Source organism: Salvelinus alpinus, chromosome 2, assembly GCF_045679555.1.
Source record: "Salvelinus alpinus chromosome 2, SLU_Salpinus.1, whole genome shotgun sequence".
Classification (NCBI taxonomy): Eukaryota; Metazoa; Chordata; class Actinopteri; order Salmoniformes; family Salmonidae; genus Salvelinus; species Salvelinus alpinus.
The window spans coordinates 88,310,966-88,328,764 of NC_092087.1; the positions used below are offsets into that span (position 1 = coordinate 88,310,966).

General features: G+C 44.8%; 3 protein-coding genes across 9 annotated transcripts in view; 1 reads left to right on the top strand and 2 right to left on the bottom strand.

Moving 5' to 3' along the window:
• gnav1 (guanine nucleotide binding protein (G protein) alpha v1) overlaps positions 1 to 1,676 on the top strand; it is a 38,228-nt gene extending 36,552 nt beyond the window's left edge. The window contains exon 9 of the mRNA XM_071389740.1: positions 1 to 1,676. This exon is cut by the window's left edge and continues 166 nt beyond it. Within this exon, the coding sequence (XP_071245841.1) occupies positions 1 to 25 (25 nt within the window). The 3' untranslated portion in view covers positions 26 to 1,676.
• A 542-nt stretch (positions 1,677 to 2,218) lies between these two features.
• npb (neuropeptide B) lies at positions 2,219 to 4,003 on the bottom strand. Its single transcript, XM_071389741.1, has 2 exons — positions 3,471 to 4,003; positions 2,219 to 2,804 (listed from the first exon to the last, which is right to left on the bottom strand). The coding sequence occupies exons 1-2, from the start codon at positions 3,738 to 3,740 to the stop codon at positions 2,676 to 2,678; spliced, it is 399 nt and encodes a 132-aa protein (XP_071245842.1). The 5' UTR covers positions 3,741 to 4,003; the 3' UTR covers positions 2,219 to 2,675.
• A 1,675-nt stretch (positions 4,004 to 5,678) lies between these two features.
• On the bottom strand, positions 5,679 to 17,793 carry sgsh (N-sulfoglucosamine sulfohydrolase (sulfamidase)). 7 transcript variants are annotated; one of them, XR_011673495.1, is made up of 13 exons: positions 17,387 to 17,793; positions 17,007 to 17,167; positions 14,636 to 14,741; positions 14,339 to 14,424; positions 13,892 to 14,125; positions 13,674 to 13,755; positions 12,773 to 12,976; positions 11,744 to 11,900; positions 9,136 to 9,342; positions 8,999 to 9,032; positions 8,862 to 8,895; positions 6,778 to 6,879; positions 5,679 to 6,686 (listed from the first exon to the last, which is right to left on the bottom strand). XR_011673495.1 is itself a non-coding variant. In XM_071389747.1 (11 exons), the coding sequence occupies exons 1-11, from the start codon at positions 17,475 to 17,477 to the stop codon at positions 6,638 to 6,640; spliced, it is 1,479 nt and encodes a 492-aa protein (XP_071245848.1). In that variant the 5' UTR covers positions 17,478 to 17,791; the 3' UTR covers positions 5,679 to 6,637. The 7 variants fall into 7 exon arrangements, 3 of the variants coding, with proteins under 3 accessions (XP_071245848.1, XP_071245847.1, XP_071245846.1); XR_011673494.1 differs by having other exon boundaries at positions 5,679 to 6,491; positions 17,387 to 17,792; XR_011673497.1 differs by lacking the exon at positions 8,862 to 8,895 and having other exon boundaries at positions 17,387 to 17,792.
• Positions 17,794 to 17,799: the final 6 nt, after the last annotated feature.

Sequence of the window (17,799 nt, forward strand, 5' to 3'; positions counted from 1 at the left end):
CCTAGAGGCCGTCTCTCTGCTTTGATTGGTTCTAAGCGTTCCTATGAGTTCTAACAGTTCTGATGGTGCTGGTTGGCTTCTGGGCTCTGGGGGGGAAGTTTCCCTCGGTACAGTGCTAGACTCAGCTTCCCCTCACCAAATCATAACCTTAAAGGGTCAATCAGCAGTTGCTACGTACATTTTTGGACTTAGCAACTGGCCCATTGATTCTTGAAGAATGTAACTTATAAATGCCTCATGAGCTTAATTAAAAATATAAGCTTGTTTTACTCCAACGTTTGTAAACAACGTAAATGTAAACAAATAGCCTCAACATGGTTAAAACTAGAATGTTGATATCATGGATTGACAGTCTTTGCATCCATAGCTCTAGCTATGCATTTGAGAGCGGTTACAACTCTCCAGCCCCGTCCCTCAGCTTTTTACCAAAACAGACGGGGAGTACGCTTTGTTATTGTTTCAACTGCTGATTGCTGCTTTAACCGTTAGCGGTGGAAATGGAAAACCGACCCAAGATCAGTGACTAGGGGCTACGTCACCCTACTCCGTTGTCCGTTTCCGGAAGAAACCCGTTTTTAAGTCGACTTCCTAATGAAAGACCCTGTTCAGTTCCTCTGGAACTGTTTACATGACTTTTTGGAACGAGGAGGAGGTCCTTTGGAGAACATTTCACTTCCCTCTCCTTGTTTTTGTGAACAATCATGGACTATGGTACATATTTATTTGTGTTATTGTTGTTGTTATGCAACCCTAATCAGAATATGAATAATACAACGTCAACATTTAATTGTTAACATACTTGTTATATTTCTTATTCATACCAGAGCTGCCTTAGCAGCTCATTGGAGGGACATTGTAGATGGTAATGATAGGCTTCCTCTCAGCTTTGGTTGCTCGGTTACAGTCATCCGGCTAAATGCTCATTCAGCTTAGTGCGTGTGGGCAGGCAGGCAGGAGTGAGGATTTACCGTTTGTCCATTAGATGCGCGGGCAGTGTGGTACTGCGTGTTGAGGTGTGGAGTTATGGGTCACTCATCCATACAGGCTGTGTGTGTGAGGTAAGGGGTTCACTCATCCATACTGTGTGTGTGTGTGTGTGTTAAGGGGTTCACTCATGCATATAGACTGTGTATTTTCCTCCCATCCATCAATGCCTATCACTCCTTAATGGGACCGAGATCACAGAAAACTGGCTTTATTTAACTGCAGTAAATCTCATCACTCTTGTGTCCTGCTCTCTCTCTTTTTTCCTCCCTCTTGCTCTCTCTTCCGCTCTCAAACACCTCTTCCTTTCTCTCTCTTTCTTAATTTACATGTTTTATTCTGTCATTCATTTGGGGATTTTTGCCCAACAGACAAGTATCTGTTGGAAGACTATTGCTATCAAACTATTTTCTGAGCATTTATGAGAAATAAAATCTTACCATTATGTATTTATAAGAATCATTCCTAATTGTGCCCGTTTACGGGGGTCTTGGGGGGGGGAGTGCCTTTTTATGTACTATTTAAATTATGTTTCATATGCTTCTGTCATCTATAAACATTTTAATCTTGAGTTTTTGGGTTGAGATTTGGACACAGAATTGGATTATGATTCAGTCGATATTGTGAAATAACTTGACCTTGGTGTCTTCAGATCAATTGGCTAGGCCAATTAAATAATTATTTTAATGTTTCGGAGTCGTTTGTTTACTGGCCGTGTCGTCGTTTTTAGGAAGAAAACAAAGCAGATTTAAGCAATAAGGCCCGAGGGCAGTGTGGTATATATGCAATATACCACGGCTAAGGGCTGTTCTTAAGCACGACACACTGCGGAGTGCCTTGATACAGCCCTTAGCCGTGGTATATTGGCCATATACCACAAACCCCTGAGGTGCCTTATTGCCATTATAAACTGGTTACCAATGTAATTAGAACAGTACTTTTTGTCATACTCATTGTATATGGTCTGATATACCATGGCTTTCAGCCAATCAGCATTCAGGGCTCTAACTACCCAGTTTAGAATAGGCTATATAGTGCAACTGACTGCAGAAGAATTTGCTTCAGTGTAAAACATTGTCAGCATGAAGATACTTAAATATAAGTGATTTCTGTTGCTGAGGCTTCGAAATAGGTTAGGTCCTACTGCCCAAACGAACATATCCTTCATTTGTTTCCACAATGAATATGTAGCCTAGGCTACTATCAGTCAAGCATAAATACCAATGTACACCAATCAAATTAGCAATATTTGTTCATTTTAATAAAATAAATAAAAGTACTTTGACAGGTTCTGCTCAGCAGGCAACGATTTATGAACATTTAATAATAGCCTACATTAGGCAACGCAGGTAACCTACAACGGAGGGGGCCGAGTGAGGGTCGGCATAGGGATATTAGGGAGTGTGGGGGGGTTGACAAAAGAGCTTTGTAGCCTAGTAACAACTTTCTCTCACACACAAACACACATTGCACTTGGGTTTTTCGTTTTGTCTTTTTTTTGTTTTACACCGCTAGTATTAAACAAACATTATTCACATCCGTTTTTTTATATATATAAATGATGAGGAAACATTCAATGTCATCGTCAATCAACGGGTCCTTCTTTTTCGCTCACGCTGCCTGCGTTCTCGCCCATCTGCCTCGCGGAAAGTCAACTGTTGTTGTTGGCGCCGGCGGAGGATTTGTTGGTCTCACGCGGCCAGGCAGTCCAGCGAGTCGAGGGAGAGGAACACGTCAGCCTTGCACTGGAACGTACTCGTCCCGTCCCGCAGCAGCTCGCAGCTCTTCAGGTTGGGAGAGATGTCTGTCACACAGATAGCCTGAGAGCGAGAGAAACGGCGAGTTAAATGATGTTCAGTCATTAATTGTGGCACATTAAAGTAGGCCTGTTTGGGGGAAATGTGCTGAAATATAGAAAAATCGAATGGATACAAATTTAAGAAATGAAAATAATTTGTTTTTATTGTCACATTGAAATATAGACCGACTAAGACATTTTGTCTTGTCAAAGTTTGGTTTTAGTTCAGTTTTGTTTTTGTCACGTTCAGGTTACTATTTATAGGCTATTATTCAAGTAGGTCTAGCCTATAGTCTACAATGTATTTAATCGGGCATAAAGACTGCTAAGACGTTTTAATTCCTTTGTGACAGTAGGCAAGTTGCGCGTCTCTGGTGCTAAAAAGAACAGCGCCTTTTACGCAGTAGTCTGATATCTGGCGCGCTACTTCCTAGTCGATTCCAATTGATATAATCTCACCTTTAAAAGATGTTTAAACTTTTAAATGTGACTAAGGCACTTTGCCCCCCAAAAATACATTATAACAATGGTAATCAATTCACTTCATTAATTTGCGTGCAGGTAGAATCTAAGAAGAAATGTACTGTATTTGACCATATATAGGCCTAATGGGGCCTAACCTACTCTCTTTGGGTACCATCTACCTTAGACTTTAATTCAACGATGTTACCTCCCAAATCACACTTACCATGTTTTTGAGCACGGGGGTCTGTCGGTTACCGTCAGTCACCAAGTTGTTCTCGGTGCCGGTATTCTCCCCGCTGTCCATCACCGTTTCTTCTGACTCAGACCTCCGGATGTACGGGGACCTCCGGATCCCGGACAGCAGACCCGAGGCTCGGCCGACCGAGTGGTAGCTCGGTCCGGTGGACTGCTTGTACCACGCCTCGATAGGGTGGCACGAGATAAGCATGGAGATACCGACGCACACCACGGCGAATCTAACAGACCTCTCCATCTCGTGACGCTTTTTTACGCAGCTGGATGGAATGTTGGTTTGACGGTTGGTTCGGTTGTCGTCGGGATGTTTTTGGTTCTTCTGTTCTTGTCTTCTTCTCTGGTGAGCTGTAGCCTAGGTTACCAATATCAACTGACGTTCTTGTTGGCCGGTCCTTCCGTTGGTTGGGTGTTCTCGAATGTTGTGGCCGTTTATATAGGCGCGCGGCACGATCGTGACCTGTCGATTGGATCAGAAGGCTTGAATGATTCATCTTTACGCACGCAGATGAACAATCCAATCCGGATTTTTGCGTTTTCTCTTTCCCCCTGTGTTTGGGGAGGCAGGGGGAGGTTGACATAGTGACATCACACCGGTCCTCATAATCTGTTTCTTGAGTACTAGAAAGTAAATTATGTTTATTGGCATATGACTGGAATTTCGTCATGAATGGTCCAACTTCAGATGCTTTAACTTTACAGAATTGGGAGAGAAAGAGAGAGACAGTCCACTGAATGGATTAGGAAATGTGTTCAAGTGCTCGTAAATTATACGCTATCCTAAAAAGAACACGTTTTCAGTTAGCTTGTTAGTTTATCCTTCGGTAGAACGCCGTACCTCCACAACAGTGTAAATAAGATCCCCGTTTTTAGATAACAGCCTATATAACCAATGAATGGTGTGGCTGCTGAACAAGTTGAGGGAACTAAATAACTTGGTGTTACCTTAGATTCTAAACTGTCATGGTCAAAACATAAATATTCAATGGTTGTAAAGATGGGGAGAGGTTTGTCCGTAATAAAGAATGATCTGCTTTTATGACGCCTCACTCCAAAAAGCAAGTGTAGTTTAGTATTTTCTTGATTATTGCCCAGTCGTGTGGTCAAGCTGCAGCTGGCCCAGAACAGAGCGTCACGTCTTGCTCTTCATTGTAATCAGAGGGCTCAATTTACACACAGCTCTGACACACACACTTAACACACTAGACATGTCACCAGGGGTCTTTTGTTTTACAGTCCCCAAATCCAGAACAAATTCAAGAAAGCGTACAGTATTATATAGAGCCATTATTGAATGGAACTCCCATCTCTTATTGCTTAAATGAACAGCAAACCTGGTTTCAAAAAACAGATAAAGCAACGCCTCGAGGCACAACGCCTCTCCCCTATTTGATAGTTTGGGTGTATGTATTGATATGTAGGCTACATGTGCCTTTTTTTAAATTATTGATGTAGTTCTGTCCTTGAGCTGTTCTTGTCTATTACTGTTCTGTATTATGTCATGTTTTGTGTGGACCCCAGGAAGAGCAGCTGAAGCTATCGCAACAGCTAATGGGGATCCTAATAAAATACCACCTTGTCGTCCATACATGACCAAATGGGGAAATAATAATTACTCATAGGCTCCATTAATCTAGATTAAAAAAAAGTTAACTTAAAAGTTCTGATCAAAGGCCATCTCCAATATCGGAGAGCTGATCATCAATAATCTGACCAAATAACGCTAATGGAACTGAGCAGTCTATGATTTAAAACGAATCGATTAATCAAATTGTCTGTGGTTCTTGTGATTCAGCCGGATCTGAAGGTAGTCGCCTTGTGTGATCCACATGCAACAGGCTGATATAATATAGCCTAGAAACAAGCCTAGCTTTCCTCTAGGGCTATACAATATGTTTTCAGTTTACTGTTAGGCCTAGGTAGCCTATCACACATGCGTTTTCATCATCAGAAATCATTTACACAAGCCAGCTGCTTGGAATAAAAAGGTCTGTAAATTAAAACAGAACATTTCTGTTTCCTTCTTACAGTTCCGTTCATCACATCCCCAAATATAAGTTTGATATCAAAGAGAAAGAGACTTTAAACTGTGATGCGCCAACTAGTTCATATAACTATATCAGCTTTTAAGAACTTAAATACAGATTACATTATTATGAAATAAAGAATAAAACAGGAGAAGCAAGAAAATACTTTATTTTACAAAATACATAAAATCTCAACATCTAGATGTTAAACTGAAATCATACAGTTTGGGTGTATGTATTGATATGTAGGCTACATGTGCCTTTTTTCAGTGCAAATGTATGAAATCCAGTACATTTGCACTGAAGCTATACCACATTTTGTTTTTTGTTTTTCAGCCATAGATGGTCATCATAATCATAACCCATAGTTCTTCCTGTTCAGGTCACGAGGTGGTTTCTGGCCAAAACTCCTGGCCCTATAGTCATAACTCGTGGGTTATAACTCGCATTCAAATAAAGACAGTTGTGGCTGCACAAAATCCCCAAGTACCCCTTTAATGGCCACATGTACTCTTAACCTCTAACCTCTACCTGTTACAGCCAGAAAAGGATGGGCCATCGTAGGAGCCGGATTCCTCTCCATCTTACTTCCTAGATTCCTTCTTTCTTGGTAGATGTTCCTGGCCACTGGGATTCTTCTTCTGCATCGATTGCTCTGTGGAGGTTCAGGCCGGCTAACTAGGAAGCACATTGTGACTACTGCTGATGTTAAAAGGGCTTTATAAAATAAACATGATTGATTGTGGATCAACCAGGGTCCAGTTGTGGTCTAGCTGTGGTCTAGTTGTGGTCTAGTTGTGGTCTAGTTGTGGTCCAGTTGGGGTCTAGTTGGGGTCTAGTTGTGGTCTAGCTGCGGTCAGAGTCCGTTGTAGAGCGGTCGACAGTGTGGTTCCAGTTTGTCCTCCAGCACAGCGTCTGGTCCACAGACCCACGGATCCCCAGTGTCCCACTGCCACTTCAGCAGCCTGGCAACATAACATTAGGAAATAAATAACATAACAAATAACATAAGATATAACATAAGAAATACCCCCAAGGGGAAAATGGTTTGGCTTCCTCGAAATTCCCAAGTTTTCCTGAAATGTTGTTTGAAGGATTCCATATTTCTTGCTTATTCCATTCTGATTTTGGGAATCTTCCAACCCGGATTTCTGGAAAACCTGGGAATTTTGGGAAAGTTACCGGATTTTCGCAACCCTACTTAATATCGATATACAATAGAATACTATACTATAGAACAGTAATACTAACCTGTCCCTGAGGCTCTCCAGGACCGGGGCGAGAGCCGGGTCCCCAGCCAGGTTCACAGTCTCCTCTGGGTCCGACCCCAAGTCAAAAAGCTCCCAGCGGTCCCTGTAGTAGTCATAGAAAGATGTTTTGCCAGGGTTAGAGGTTCCAAGCCCATTCTATCAATTATATACCTATGGTAGTAGTATCATAGATATAGAACCCTTTATTTTATATTGTATATAGACTCCAATGCTTTATATTGTATAGCTTTTATATTGTTTATAGACTCTGATGCTTTATATTGTATAGTTTTTATATTGTATATAGACTCCAATGCTTTATATTGTATAGTTTTTATATTGTTTATAGACTCCGATGCTTTATATTGTATAGTTTTTATATTGATTATAGACTCCGATGCTTTATATTGTATAGTTTTTATATTGTATATAGACTCTGATGCTTTATATTGTATAGTTTTTATATTGTTTATAGAATCCTATGCTTTATATTGTATAGTTTTTATATTATTTATAGACTCCGATGCTTTATATTGTATAGTTTTTATATTGATTATAGACTCCGATGCTTTATATATTGTATAGTTTTTATATTGTACAGTTTAATTCCTATGGTAATGAAGATAGTACAACAGTAGTACCGCTACATAATAGAGAATAATTAAGCAAATACTATAAAGGCCCAAAGGTGTGTGGTCTATTGACAAATCCCACAACCCCCCTGAGGCGCCTTATTGCTGTTATAAACTGGTTACCAACATCAATAGAAAAGGATTAAATAAAGAAAAATCCTCAATCTACACACAACACCCCATAATGACAAGGTGAAAACAGGTTTTTAGAAATGTTAGCAAATTTATTACAAATAAAAAACAGATACCTTATTTACATAATTATTCAGACCCTTTTCTATGAGACTCAAAATTGAGCTCCGGGCCTTTCTGTTTCCATTGATCATCCTTGAGATGTTTCTCCAACCTGATTGGAGTCCACCTGTGGTAAATTCTATTGATTGGACATGATTTGGAAAGGCACACACCTGTCTATATAAGGTCCCACAGTTGACAGTGCATGTCATAGCAAAAACCAAGCCATGAGGTTGAAGGAATTGTCCGTAGAGCTTCGAAACAGGATTATGTCGAGGCACAGATCTAGGGAAGGGTACCAAAACATTTATGCAGCATTGATGTCGCCAAGAACACAGTGGCATCCATCATTCTTAAATTAAAGAAGTTTGGAACCACCAAGACTCTTCCTAGAGCTGGCTGCCTGGCCAAACTGAGCAATCGGGGAGAAGGGCCTAAGTCAGGGAGGTGACCAAGAACCCAATGGTCACTCTGACAGAGCTCCAGAGTTCCTCTGTGGAGATGGGAGAAACTTCCAGAAGGGCAACCATCTCTGCAGCACTCCACCAATCAGGCCCCAATGAGTAAAGGGTCTGAATACTTATGTAAATGTGATATCAGTTTTTTATTCAAATCATTTCTAAAAACCTGTTTTTGCTTTACCATCATGGGTTATTGTGTGTAGATTGATGAGAGAAAAAACAATTTAATCCATTTTAGAATAAGGCTGTAACGTAACCAAATGTGGAAAAAGTGAAGGGGTCTGAATACTTTCCGAATGCACTGTACATACAACTGAATTGTTGTTTCAGCCAATCAGCATCCTGGACCCAAAGTACCCGGTTTATAGTCTAGTATAATAGTGTTTGTTGTATCGGTCTAAGCTCCTCACTCCGAACCACAAACGCCACCGCAGCGACGGGGGTTCTCTGGGGTTTCTACACCCCTCTCTATGTCTATCTCCCTATCTGTAATTACATCTGTCCTCTCTAAACTTAGATACATAAAGGGATCTCCTTCAAAAAGTACCTGTAGTATTGTTGCAGGGTCTTGAACCAGTTTGTGGTCAGCCTGGCCAGGGTGTTGTTCAGATACATAATATAGTATAATAGTGTGTAATATAATAGTATATAATATAGTATAATAGTGTATAATATACTGTATAATATAGTATAATAGTGTATAATATAATAGTATATAATATAGTATAATAGTGTATATAATAGTATTATAACAGTACCTGTAGTAGTATTGTTGCAGGGTCTTGAACCAGCCTGTGGGCCGCCCCGCCAGGGTGTTATTCAGATATATAATATAGTATAATATAATACTATATAATATAGTATAATAGTGTATATAATAGTATTATACCAGTACCTGTAGTAGTATTGTTGCAGGGTCTTGAACCAACCTGTGGGCCGCCCGGCTAGGGTGTTATTCAGATATATAATATAGTATAATATAATACTATATAATATAGTATAATAGTGTATATAATAGTATTATACCAGTACCTGTAGTAGTATTGTTGCAGAGTCTTGAACCAGCCTGTGGGCTGTCCGGCCAGGGTGTTATTCAACAGGTCCTGGAAGGTGGGAGAGACATAGAAGTCCTGGTCTATGGGGAAGGGCATGCGGTAGTGGAGGTTGTGGAGCAGGCGGTACGCCCCCTGGTGGATGGAGCGGATAGGGTAGTACATGGTCACCTCATGGAGGGACTGGCTGCCGTAGACAATGTGGAAGAACAAAGAAGACATAAATAAAGCAATAATCCAAAGTACAGTGTAGTAATGCGTAATTACAATACTTGTTAGACTGAAATAATAATTAAACAGTAATAAGGACCCTGTAATGTAAAGTGTTACCTAATGCACACAAATAAAGAAAGTCACACTATGGGCCAGTTTCCCAGACACAGATTCTAACTAGTCCTGAACTAAAAATCATTCTCAATAGAGAATCTGCATGGAACATGCTGTTAAGTGCAGGACTACAGTAGGTGTAATCAGTGTCTGGGAAACCACCCTATATATAGTCTCAGTGGTTTACTGGTTATAACACCAACATCTAACACACCGTGCCTTCCTTCCTTTGTACCTGGCGGTGTGCCAGGCGGAGGGTGAGGGTTTTACCTGGCGTAGACGGTGTGCCAGGCGGAGGGTGAGGGTTTTACCTGGCATAGATGGTGTGCCAGGCGGAGGGTGAGGGTTTTACCTGGTGTAGACGGTGTGCCAGGCAGTGGGTGAGGGTTTTACCTGGCGTAGACGGTGTGCCAGGCGGCGGGTGAGGGTTTTACCTGGCGTAGACGGTGTGCCAGGCGGAGGGTGAGGGTTTTACCTGGCGTAGACGGTGTGCCAGGCGGCGGGTGAGGGTTTTACCTGGCATAGATGGTGTGCCAGGCGGAGGGTGAGGGTTTTACCTGGCGTAGACGGTGTGCCAGGCGGCGGGTGAGGGTTTTACCTGGCGTAGACGGTGTGCCAGGCGGAGGGTGAGGGTTTTACCTGGCGTAGACGGTGTGCCAGGCGGAGGGTGAGGGTTTTACCTGGCGTAGATGGTGTGCCAGGCAGCGGGTGAGGGTTTTACCTGGCGTAGATGGTGTGCCAGGCGGCGGGTGAGGGTTTTACCTGGCGTAGATGGTGTGCCAGGCAGCGGGTGAGGGTTTTACCTGGCGTAGATGGTGTGCCAGACGGAGGGTTTTACCTGGCATAGACGGTGTGCCAGGCGGCGGGTGAGGGTTTTACCTGGCGTAGACGGTGTGCCAGGCGGCGGGTGAGGGTTTTACCTGGCGTAGACGGTGTGCCAGACGGAGGGTTTTACCTGGCATAGACGGTGTGCCAGGCGGCGGGTGAGGGTTTTACCTGGCGTAGATGGTGTGCCAGGCAGCGGGTGAGGGTTTTACCTGGCGTAGACGGTGTGCCAGGCGGAGGGTGAGGGTTTTACCTGGCGTAGACGGTGTGCCAGGCAGCGGGTGAGGGTTTTACCTGGCGTAGACGGTGTGCCAGGCGGCGGGTGAGGGTTTTACCTGGCGTAGACGGTGTGCCAGGCGGAGGGTGAGGGTTTTACCTGGCGTAGACGGTGTGCCAGGCAGCGGGTGAGGGTTTTACCTGGCGTAGACGGTGTGCCAGGCGGCGGGTGAGGGTTTTACCTGGCGTAGACAGTGTGCCAGGCGGCGGGTGAGGGTTTTACCTGGCGTAGACGGTGTGCCAGGCGGAGGGTGAGGGTTTTACCTGGCGTAGACGGTGTGCCAGGCAGCGGGTGAGGGTTTTACCTGGCGTAGACGGTGTGCCAGGCGGAGGGTGAGGGTTTTACCTGGCGTAGACGGTGTGCCAGGCAGCGGGTGAGGGTTTTACCTGGCGTAGACGGTGTGCCAGGCGGCGGGTGAGGGTTTTACCTGGCGTAGACAGTGTGCCAGGCGGCGGGTGAGGGTTTTACCTGGCGTAGACGGTGTGCCAGGCGGAGGGTGAGGGTTTTACCTGGCGTAGACGGTGTGCCAGGCAGCGGGTGAGGGTTTTACCTGGCGTAGACGGTGTGCCAGGCGGCGGGTGAGGGTTTTACCTGGCGTAGACGGTGTGCCAGGCGTCAAGTGAGGGTTTTACCTGGCATAGACAGTGTGCCAGGCGGAGGGTGAGGGTTTTACCTGGCATAGACGGCGTGCCAGGCGTCAAGTGAGGGTTTTACCTGGCATAGACAGTGTGCCAGGCGGAGGGTGAGGGTTTTACCTGGCGTAGACGGTGTGCCAGGCGTCGAGTGAGGGTTTTACCTGGCATAGACAGTGTGCCAGGCGGAGGGTGAGGGTTTTACCTGGCGTAGACGGTGTGCCAGGCGTCGAGTGAGGGTTTTACCTGGCATAGACAGTGTGCCAGGCGGAGGGTGAGGGTTTTACCTGGCGTAGACGGTGTGCCAGACGGAGGGTTTTACCTGGCGTAGACGGTGTGCCAGGCAGCGGCTGAGGGTTTTACCTGGCGTAGACGGTGTGCCAGGCAGCGGGTGAGGGTTTTACCTGGCGTAGACGGTGTGCCAGACAGCGGGTGAGGGTTTTACCTGGCATAGACGGTGTGCCAGGCAGCGGGTGAGCGTTTTACCTGGCGTAGACGGTGTGCCAGGCGGCGGGTGAGGGTTTTACCTGGCGTAGACGGTGTGCCAGGCGGCGGGTGAGGGTTCAGCGATGAGGGCAGGGAGGAGGGAGCGGCCTGTGAGGCTGACAGGGGTGGTGGGGGTGCCCGGGAGGCAGTATGAGGGGTACGGGATGGAGAACCAGTCCAGTAAGGTGGGGGTGATGTCTGGAGGGAGGGAGGGAGAGCGATGGTTAGGTTCTATCACAATTTGTCTTCCTGTGACTCCTAACATCCAATATCCTTGCTTCCTTAAAGCACATTGGAGGAGAACATCCAAGGTTTTACCCCTCTGATCTTCTCCACCAATGGGCTTTGAGAAAGTGGCGAGGAGAGAGAGGATGTGAGGAATCGTGGAAAGGCAAATTGAGATTTAAACACAGTGGTTAAATTACTTTTAAAATCCTTCCTTCCTCCTATCCTTGAGGTGATCTCCCTAACATATACTGTAGAAGGGTAGTTATGTCTCCCCCTAACGGTAAAACAGTGGTATTACACACATGCATCAAGAAATACATCCACACATCCCTTAATTAATTCTCCCCAGCTATTATCAGTCAATCCACCAATACCTTCTTCCCTCCTCCCTTTTCCTCTCTCTCTCCCTCCACCCATCATTCTCTCTCTCTCCCTCCAACCATCATTCTCTCTCCTTCCCTCCAACCATCATTCTCTCTCCCTCCCTCCAACCATCATTCTCTCTCCCTCCCTCCAACCATCATTCTCTCAACCTGACGTAGGCCTGGCTGCTCTGCCCCCATCTTTCTCTGTGTTCAGAAGCTGACACCAAAATAGGTAGGTTCCCTCCCTCTCACCCAGTAGGCTGACGCAGGCCTGGCTGGTCCGTCCGTCCCTCCCTCCCTCTCACCCAGTAGACTGACGTAGGCCTGGCTGGTCCCTCCCTCCTGCTCCACCCTCTCTCCCTCTCACCCAGTAGACTGACGTAGGCCTGGCTGGTCTCTCTCTCCCTCCCACCCAGTAGACTGACGTAGGCCTGGCTGGTCCCTCCCTCCTGCTCCCCCTCTCTCCCTGCCTCTCACCCAGTAGGCTGACGTAGGCCTGGCTGGTTCCTCCCCATCTCTCCCTGTGTTCAGGTGATGACACCAACATGGGTTCTGCGGTGCCTGATCCGTACAGGTTGGTGCGTCCGTTGGGGAAAGGGATACCGTTATCAGAGCTGTAGATCACCAAGGTGTCATTCTCATAACCAGCCTCCCTCAACTCAGCCAGCACCAGACCAATACCTATGGAAGACAGAGGATACGTTGTGAACCGAGTGCCCCATGGTGGCTGTAGGGTTATGGTATGGGCAGGGATAAGCTACGGACAACGAACACAATTGCATTTTATCGATGGCAATTTGACAGAAATACCGTGACGAGCTCCTGAGGCCCTTTTTTTTAAGGTAATGTGACCAACAGATGCATATCTGTATTCCCAGTCATGTGAAATCCATAGATTAGGGCCTTATATGAACTGTAACTCAGACAAAATATTTCTAATTGTTGCATGTTGCGTTGATATTTTTGTTCAGTATAGTTTGTGAAATGTAGAAAACAGAACTCTGAATGGGTCATGTGATGAGCGATTGCATTAGTTCATTTTGGTACAGTGTGTCAATTTATCTGATTATCAGCTGTTGTCAAACACGTGAGTCGGGAAAAGACGAGTGAATTCTACTGGATCAAACGGCGAAATGAGAATGCAGTTTACGTATGTAGTACGCTGGTGTGGGTATTCGGACACGGCCATGGATGGATTAATGGTGTAGAACCAGACTAATACCTACAGCGGAGAAGTTTACTTGTCATGTATTAGGTATGTAATAAATAGATTTTATATATACACGTCTGCGTGTTCTTGCATGCATGTGTGTGTCGGTGTGTGTGTTTGTTCCTCTCTCTGTTCATGTCGGTGTGTGTGTGTTCTCCCTCTTCTTACCCTGGTCCAGTCTGCTAACTGTAGTGTACTGGGCAGCCAAATCAGCTCTCGCTACAGGGGTGTCTGGGACGAAGTGGGGCACCTGGGTAAGTGTTATATTACATATGATATTATATTCAATTAAATAATTAATGATAGTACTCTCAAATAGCAGGTGGAAAGTGATATACTGTCTTAGAATAGATTAGAGTAGAACAGAAGCAGCACCAAATCCTTACCTTGACTTGGTCTGGGGTGTAGTATTCTGGCTTCCAATCTGGAATCCTCCCCATTCCACTCTGGCCGTTCCCAAACTTCTCACAGAACGCTCCGTACTGCGGCTGGGAATGTCCACAGCGGTGGGTGTCATGGAACGCTACATACAAGAAGAATGGTCTCTCTTCCTCTTCCTTTCTCTGGGTCTGGAAGAACTTCCTGACCAGTAGTTTGATCCGGGTGATATTCCGACCCACCTAGTAGTAGCAGTAGTAGTAGTAGTAATAGTAGTAGTAGTAGTAGTAATAGTAGTAGCAGTAGTAGTAGTACAATTTACTGGTTGAGCTGATTAACTGTTTATTAATTATACACCAATTTACAATCATAGATTGTCATAAAATAATAAGATCCTAAAATAGCATAATAACGCTAAACAAACAATATATAAAATAATGCTTTAATAATTCTACCTGAAGTACAGAGTTGTTTTCCTCTGTGTAGGCGAAGTCAAAGGGATAGACAGGGCCAGGGCCTACGTGTTTCTTCCCAATTATCCCTGTATGGAGGGGGAATAGGGAAACTGGTACTCTGGTACAATCCATCAAAACACACATGCACGCACGTGTCATGAATGTGTGTGCATACGTGTGATGATGAGTGTGTGTTATTTACCTGGGTGTGTGTGTGTGTGTGTAAGGTCTTGACAATGCTAAGGGTGGGTGTGTTCGTGTGATGATGAGTGTGTAGGGTGAATGTGTGTTACCTACCTGTGCGTATGTTAGCTTGGCCCAGCAGTAGAGGTAGGCTTTGTACTCCGTCAAACGAGTTGAAGTGATGGACTCCCTGGTGCAGGCCGTACATACCATTCTGATGCTGCGGGCCGAGGAACACGGGAAAACAAAATGGATGAATATTAGACCTGCCCTGGAAGGCAACATATTCCCTATATGGCTCTGGTCAAAAGTAGTGCACTGTATAGGGTATAGTGTTCCATCTGGGATGTACCCACTTTATGTTGCTGTATGCATCATGAAGAAAAATTAGGAGTGTGTACCAAAGAGCACCCTGTTATTTAGTACACTACTTTTGACCAGGACCCATAGGTAGGAGGTGAACACACACCCTTTTTCCTCTCTCTCGCTTTTTCTCTCTATACACACACACACACACACACACACACTTGTACAGCTAACCTTGTGGGGACATACAATTCAGTCCCATTCAAAATCCTATTTTCCCTAACCCGTACTCTTACCCTAACCCTAACCCAAAAACCTAAACTTTATCCTAAACCTAAACCTAGCTCCTAACCCTAACCCTACAACTAACCCTAGCTCCTAACCTTAATATTTAACTTAATTCTAACCCTAACACTAATTCTAACCTTAACCCTAAACCCCCTAGGGTTAACCCTAAACCCCCAGCTGGTCAATTTTTACTTTCTTTGTTTACTATTCTTGTAGGGACTTCTGGTCCCCACAAGAATAGTTAAACACGTCCACACACACACACACACACACACACACACACACAGTGGGGAGAACAAGTATTTGATACACTGACAATTTTGCAGGTTTTCCTACTTACAAAGCATGTAGAGGTCTGTAATTTTTTATCATAGGTACACTTCAACTGTGAGAGAAGGAATCTAAAACAAAAATCCAGAAAATCACATTGTATGATTTTTAAGTAATTAATTTGCATTTTATTGCATGACATAAGTATTTGATACATCAGAAAAGCAGAACTGAATATTTGGTACAGAAACCTTAGTTTGCAATTACAGAGATCATACGTTTCCTGTAGTTCTTGACCAGGTTTGCACACACTGCAGCAGGGATTTTGGCCCACTCCTCCATACAGACCTTCTCCAGATCCTTCAGGTTTCGGGGCTGTCGCTGGGCAATACGGACTTTCGGCTCCCTCCAAAGATTTTCTATTGGGTTCAGGTCTGGAGACTGGCTAGGCCACTCCAGGACCTTGAGATGCTTCTTACGGAGCCACTCCTTAGTTGCCCTGGCTGTGTGCTTCGTGTCGTTGTCATGCTGGAAGACCCAGCCACGACCCATCTTCAATGCTCTTACTGAGGGAAGGAGGTTGTTGGTCAAGATCTCGCGATACATGGCCCCATCCATCCTCCCCTCAATACGGTGCAGTCGTCCTGTCCCCTTTGCAGAAAAGCATCCCCAAAGAATGATGTTTCCACCTCCATGCTTCACGGTTGGGATGGTGTTCTTGGGGTTGTACTCATCCTTCTATTCCTCCAAACACGGCGAGTGGAGTTTAGAGCAAAAAGCTCTATTTTTGTCTCATCAGACCACATGACCTTCTCCCATTCCTCCTCTGGATCATCCAGATGGTCATTGGCAAACTTCAGACGGGCCTGGACATGCGCTGGCTTGAGCAGGGGGACCTTGCGTGCGCTGCAGGATTTTAATCCATGACGGCGTAGTGTGTTACTAATGGTTTTCTTTGAGACTGTGGTCCCAGCTCTCTTCAGGTCATTGACCAGGTCCTGCCGTGTAGTTCTGGGCTGATCCCTCACATTCCTCATGATCATTGATGCCCCACGAGGTGAGATCTTGCATGGAGCCCCAGACCGAGGGTGATTGACCGTCATCTTGAACTTCTTCCATTTTCTAATAATTGTGCCAACAGTTGTTGCCTTCTCACCAAGCTGCTTGGCTATTGTCCTGTAGCCCATCCCAGCCTTGTACAGGTCTACAATTTATCCCTGATGTCCTTACACAGCTCTCTGGTCTTGGCCATTGTGGAGAGGTTGGAGTCTGTTTGATTGAGTGTGTGGACAGGTGTCTTTTATACAGGTAACGAGTTCAAACAGGTGCAGTTAATACAGGTAATGAGTGGAGAACAGGAGGGCTTCTTAAAGAAAAACTAACAGGTCTGTGAGAGCCGGAATTCTTACTGGTTGGTAGGTGATCAAATACTTATGTCATGCAATAAAATGCAAATTAATTACTTAAAAATCATACAATGTGATTTTCTGGATTTTTTTTAGATTCCGTCTCTCACAGTTGAAGTGTACCTATGATAAAAATGACAGACCTCTACATGCTTTGTAAGTAGGAAAACCTGCAAAATCGTCAGTGTATCAAATACTTGTTCTCCCCACTGTACCTGCGGCAGGCCTGTCAGTATGGTGGATCGGCTGGGAGAACAGCTACTAACGGAGGTGAAGGCATTCTGGAACACCAGGCTGCGTCGACCCAGGGCGGCTAGGTGAGGCGTACGGACCACGGTGTTGTTATAGACGGACGTCTCGAAGCCTGCGTCGTCCGCTGAGAGAGCGAGGGGGGAAGGGAGTGGGGGAGTGGAGAGAGAGAGTGAAGGGGGAAGAGATGAAGTGTGTTGACCTAGTAGCTAAGTAGAAGAACTGATGTCAAAAACTCACAAATACATCTGATCGAACTCATTGATAAGTGACACGCAGTGACAACACGGATCTTTGATGAAAACAACTGCAGTTAATATAACCCAAAGCAAACAGTGAGTCTTACCGATAATAAGAAGAACATTCCTCTTCTTGCACTCTCCAACACAGCATATTACCGCCAGCAACAAAACTAACACATCATGACCAACGGCCATATCCGTCTCATAAAGTTACAAATCATAAACACAATCTTTTCAGTTGCAGTAAATTGCAGAGTTCATTTTCTAAGAAAATATAGCATCAGCTCTATAAAGCTTGTGTCAAACACTCCCGTCAAAGTGTTTGTTTGACATTATTGACATATTCTACATTGAACTAAGCCTACCCTCTATTTACTGATTACTCTAGAAATAATCAATATCTTGTTTTCTCTTGATCGTAGAAAATGCAGTGTGAAAATCAATTTGATCTAGTTCCGGAAACAACGCAAACGCAGCTTTTCAAACCCCGTCACATGATCGTGGTCACATGAGGCGG

Bases quoted from the DNA above. Each gene is read 5' to 3' on its own strand.
- npb (XM_071389741.1), bottom strand. From the start codon at position 3,740: ATGGAGAGGTCTGTTAGATTCGCCGTGGTGTGCGTCGGTATCTCCATG. The intron at 2,805-3,470 runs GTAAGTGTGATT...TCTCGCTCTCAG, and splicing joins CCCCCGTGCTCAAAAACATG to GCTATCTGTGTGACAGACAT.
- sgsh (XM_071389745.1), bottom strand. From the start codon at position 17,477: ATGGCCGTTGGTCATGATGTGTTAGTTTTGTTGCTGGCGGTAATATGC. The intron at 11,901-12,772 runs GTGAGAGGCAGG...CCCTCCCTCCAG, and splicing joins GGCCTACGTCAGCCTACTGG to ACATCACCCCCACCTTACTG. The intron at 6,492-6,777 runs GTTAGTATTACT...TTATGTTGCCAG, and splicing joins CTGGAGAGCCTCAGGGACAG to GCTGCTGAAGTGGCAGTGGG.